The sequence below is a fragment of the Egretta garzetta genome, unplaced genomic scaffold, assembly GCF_000687185.1.
Source record: "Egretta garzetta isolate BGI_Z169 unplaced genomic scaffold, ASM68718v1 scaffold389, whole genome shotgun sequence".
NCBI classification, from domain to species: domain Eukaryota; kingdom Metazoa; phylum Chordata; class Aves; order Pelecaniformes; family Ardeidae; genus Egretta; species Egretta garzetta.
The window spans coordinates 163,194-166,817 of NW_009260766.1; the positions used below are offsets into that span (position 1 = coordinate 163,194).

The following is a 3,624-nucleotide window of genomic DNA, read 5'->3' on the forward strand; positions in this document are numbered from 1 at the left end:
AAGGCACCGCGGGAGTGAGAGCTGTGCTCATTAGTAATCTGTGACAGGAGTGGCTTAAGGCAACCAGGTGAAGTTAGCTAACATTTCAGTAATCAAAATAGTTTTGCTTTTAACAGCAGTAAGTGGGCTGAAAATACAGCAGGTTTGAAGTGCAGAGGCTGAAGATGGGCACCATCAGTTGATCCGAGCTTCTTCCCGTAACTCATGAAGACACACTCCAGACTACAAAAAGAAGAAGAAAGTTGGACAAAGGCCAGTCTCCCGCAGCCCCTTGCCGTAACAACCCTGCACTCGAAGCATTTACAGGACTAGAGATAGGCAAAGAGAGATGTACGAGTTTCCCACGTTGCTTTCCCAGCTGTAGTTTTCCTCTGTGCTTGCACACTGGTGTCTCTCACCCAGGACTACGCATCCATTTCCAGCAGTCACTTCAGTGCTTGCTCCTGTTACAGCGCAAACTTAAACCCTGTCCTCCTACGAAATACTTGGGGATTACAGGAGAATTCAAACCCAGGACTGAACTGTATGTCCCTGGCCCAATGTTAGTATCATTCCACCCAGCAGCAGAATCTCTCCTTGAAAAAAGCCCGCTCACTCTGGCAGCGCCCTTGGAACTGCCGCACAGGAAAGGATTCGTCTAGCAGGAAGCTGGGGCAGATGAGACACAGCGCTCAGACCAGGGGGGCTATGGCCTCTCTCCTTACACTTCTGCAACTCACAGCTGTGGAAACCAGGAACAACCTTGGGGTTTAAGTCCCAGCCATGTTTGCTGCCACCCATCTCACTCCGCGCAGGTGCTCAAGATTCAGCTGCGAGAGCCCCACAGCAGCCACCGTTTACCACTCATTGCAGGCAGCCACTGTTACAGCAGTCCCTGCTATCTCAAGTTAATGTTGTATAAACTCTCATTTGGGCATCCTGGCTTTATTTAAACTGTACCAGTCAGTGAACAAGCACCATCTATTCCAATTCTATGAGAAATCCCCTTTTTGGTCAAACTTACCAATAATGATGATGATGATAATGAGAACAACAGCTATCAATATTGCCCACATCTGTGGAAAAAGCCATACAACACTTACTACAAACTATGCAGCAGCATTACCTGGCCTTTAGCAGCCCCTGCAAGGCACTTTTGCACCGTGTGCTAGATCTGACACAGCAATTAAAACTACTTCAGCCATCAAGAGCGACTGCCCATTACCACTCTGAGGCAGGGGGCTGTGCACACAGGCAGAGCAGACCAACAGGCTCTTTTCCATTGTGCCTCCATGCAAAGCCTGTCTCAGGTGACTACAGAGCAGGAGGGAAGAACTACTGAGCATCATTTCTATTCTTACCCTATACCACATCTCTCACCATCTGTTGCTCACCAAAGAAGATCCCAACCTTCGCTAACAGCTACGGGAGCCTGAGCGAGCTCCTTCCGATACTTCCCACACACTCATTCAACCTATGCATTTTTGGCCTCTTCCCATTCCCCAAAGCCTCAGATTACCAAGGTGTTTCCCTCTGGCCGTTACCAGGTCTTGCATCAAGCAGCACGGCTGGTAATCCGGCTTTTGGTTACTTTACCTAACCACTACACCATGTTTTAAAAATAGATGCTGTAACTTAAACAACATTGGCTGAAGTTGCTTTTACTTCCGCCTTTTGAGATGCCAGTCATAATAGCATTAACTGCAATACCGCACAGTGGAAGTACACAAGCCATGGTTACCTTACAGTTCTTCCACCAATACTTTCTCTTCAGCTTGGCTGCACTGGTCTCAAACTGGGAAGCTCCTGCTTGCAGTGCATCGGCACGGTCATCCAGCTCTGACAGCTTCTGATCTCGCTCCAATACCTTGTCCACATTCACTCTCATGATGTCAACCACCTACATCAATTTAATACTTACAGTAAGTTATCAGTTGTACCACCCGCTGTGGAGCTTAATCGCAGGCAACAGATAGCAACACATGGTACTCAATGTTCTCAGAAGTAGGAGCTACTGCCTTTTAGTATATCCAGCCATCACCTTAAACCCTTGCAGCTGGAAGCCCCTAGTACCTGCTTTAAAATGTCAGCAGTGCCAGTTGCACTGGCATTCCCTTAAACCTGGGAAATGACTCCTGACTCACTTCAGGAGACGAGGCATAAGAGTCAACCACATGTCAAAGAAACACCACCAGTAGCCAGCCTGGCTTTTGGACTCCCCAGGAATCTGGACACATCGTATTCTGTGGTCAGCCTCCATTGCTACTGAAGAGAAAAAAGCTTGTTCTCCGTAAGAACAAAGGTTTTAATCTTTACTTATGCCAAATCCTCAAGCACAGAATTTGCAGCTAATGTTTGGACACTGGTAACTTCTCTCTACTTCCCCACTCCAGCTGAATGGATTTTTTTTTAACCTTTGCAAGAGTTAAGATGACACAAGTATAATAAAGCAAGCTGAATGATACTAGGGCTTCCCCTTCACATAATGAAGGGGAAACTACTCTGGTCAAAATATCCATTCTAGTTATACAGGTTTCCTGAAGGAAAACTATTACATTGCTATCAGAGTTGACTTTTACCTCATCTACTTGGTGTTGAGTCTGCTGAAGACGACGATTACTGCCAGCAGGCACATTTGAGCCTCCGGGGACACTGGCTGACCTGCAGTTAAAAAAAAAAAAAACAAACCAAAAAACCCAGACATCATTATCTGCTTAACTTTTGATAGGTCATGGTTTTGGTTTGAAGTCGATATGCTTAGAGTACAAGAGTTATCAGATATTCCTGAAAACAGGGACTCGTATCCTTGGAATAAATTCGGGGCAGCTTCCTACTGGAGAAGTGATGTTTTAACAGCTGACAGTAGGTGTAAGTCCTGCAGCATCCCAACATCTTGCCAACAAATTGCTCGATGTGCTAAAAGATAGCAGTGGCTTGCTCATTCTATAGTTTACAATAAGAGAACTCCTACAACAGCTCATAGGGCTCAAACATGCAAGAGTTTGGGCTCTGGGGAGCTCATTTTCCGGTACAAGCATAAACACTAAGCTTCAAGCTACAGCAGTTTACAAAAAATTAAATACAGAAACTTAATGGTTATTCTGACTGTGCTCTTCCAGTGGCTGCCTCTGTGTCCATTCTTTGAAACAGTTGACATGAAGCAAGAAGAAGCACAAGAAGGAAAAAGCACGCAGTGTATACAATAACTTACCTCCGGTCAGCTCTGAATTCATAGCCTCAGGCAGTTGAGTTCCTTTTACCAACTGCAATACCCTGCGTCTTTGTAATGGGTGCAAGAGCCTCTGCACATACCCCTCACACCTTTTTCACCCCTTCACCGTTGTCTGTCTCTAGAACTAGCTAGACTCAATTTGCTGTTCCACATTTTCATTTCTTCCACATCAGAAGCGTGTGCTGTTTAGTGCATCCTGATACTCAAAAGAGCTGACTGTAAGCACCGGCTGTATTTACACGTTGACCTCTTACGTTAGCGAGAACGGATGCACACACACACACACGAGCAAACCAGGAAGCCTGTGACAAGGCTCAAGAGCAGTCCGGGGGTAATACAGCATAACTGCGCCTCTCCTTTGGCACTTAAGCCACGCTTTCACGCTGTCCCAGGCCGAAGTCTCGGAAATGAAC

The 3,624-nt window shown here is 46.2% G+C and overlaps 1 protein-coding gene across 1 annotated transcript in view; it reads right to left on the bottom strand.

The window, feature by feature from the left end:
• Positions 1-6: 6 nt before the first annotated feature.
• VAMP3 (vesicle associated membrane protein 3) overlaps positions 7-3,624 on the bottom strand; it is a 6,398-nt gene continuing 2,780 nt past the window's right edge. Inside the window, exons 2-6 of the mRNA XM_035901520.1 lie at positions 3,191-3,202; positions 2,559-2,640; positions 1,721-1,879; positions 1,004-1,055; positions 7-222 (exon numbers count right to left, since the gene is read on the bottom strand). Coding sequence (XP_035757413.1) covers positions 203-222; positions 1,004-1,055; positions 1,721-1,879; positions 2,559-2,640; positions 3,191-3,202 — 325 coding nt within the window. The 3' untranslated portion in view covers positions 7-202. The remainder of the gene's footprint in view (positions 223-1,003; positions 1,056-1,720; positions 1,880-2,558; positions 2,641-3,190; positions 3,203-3,624) is intronic.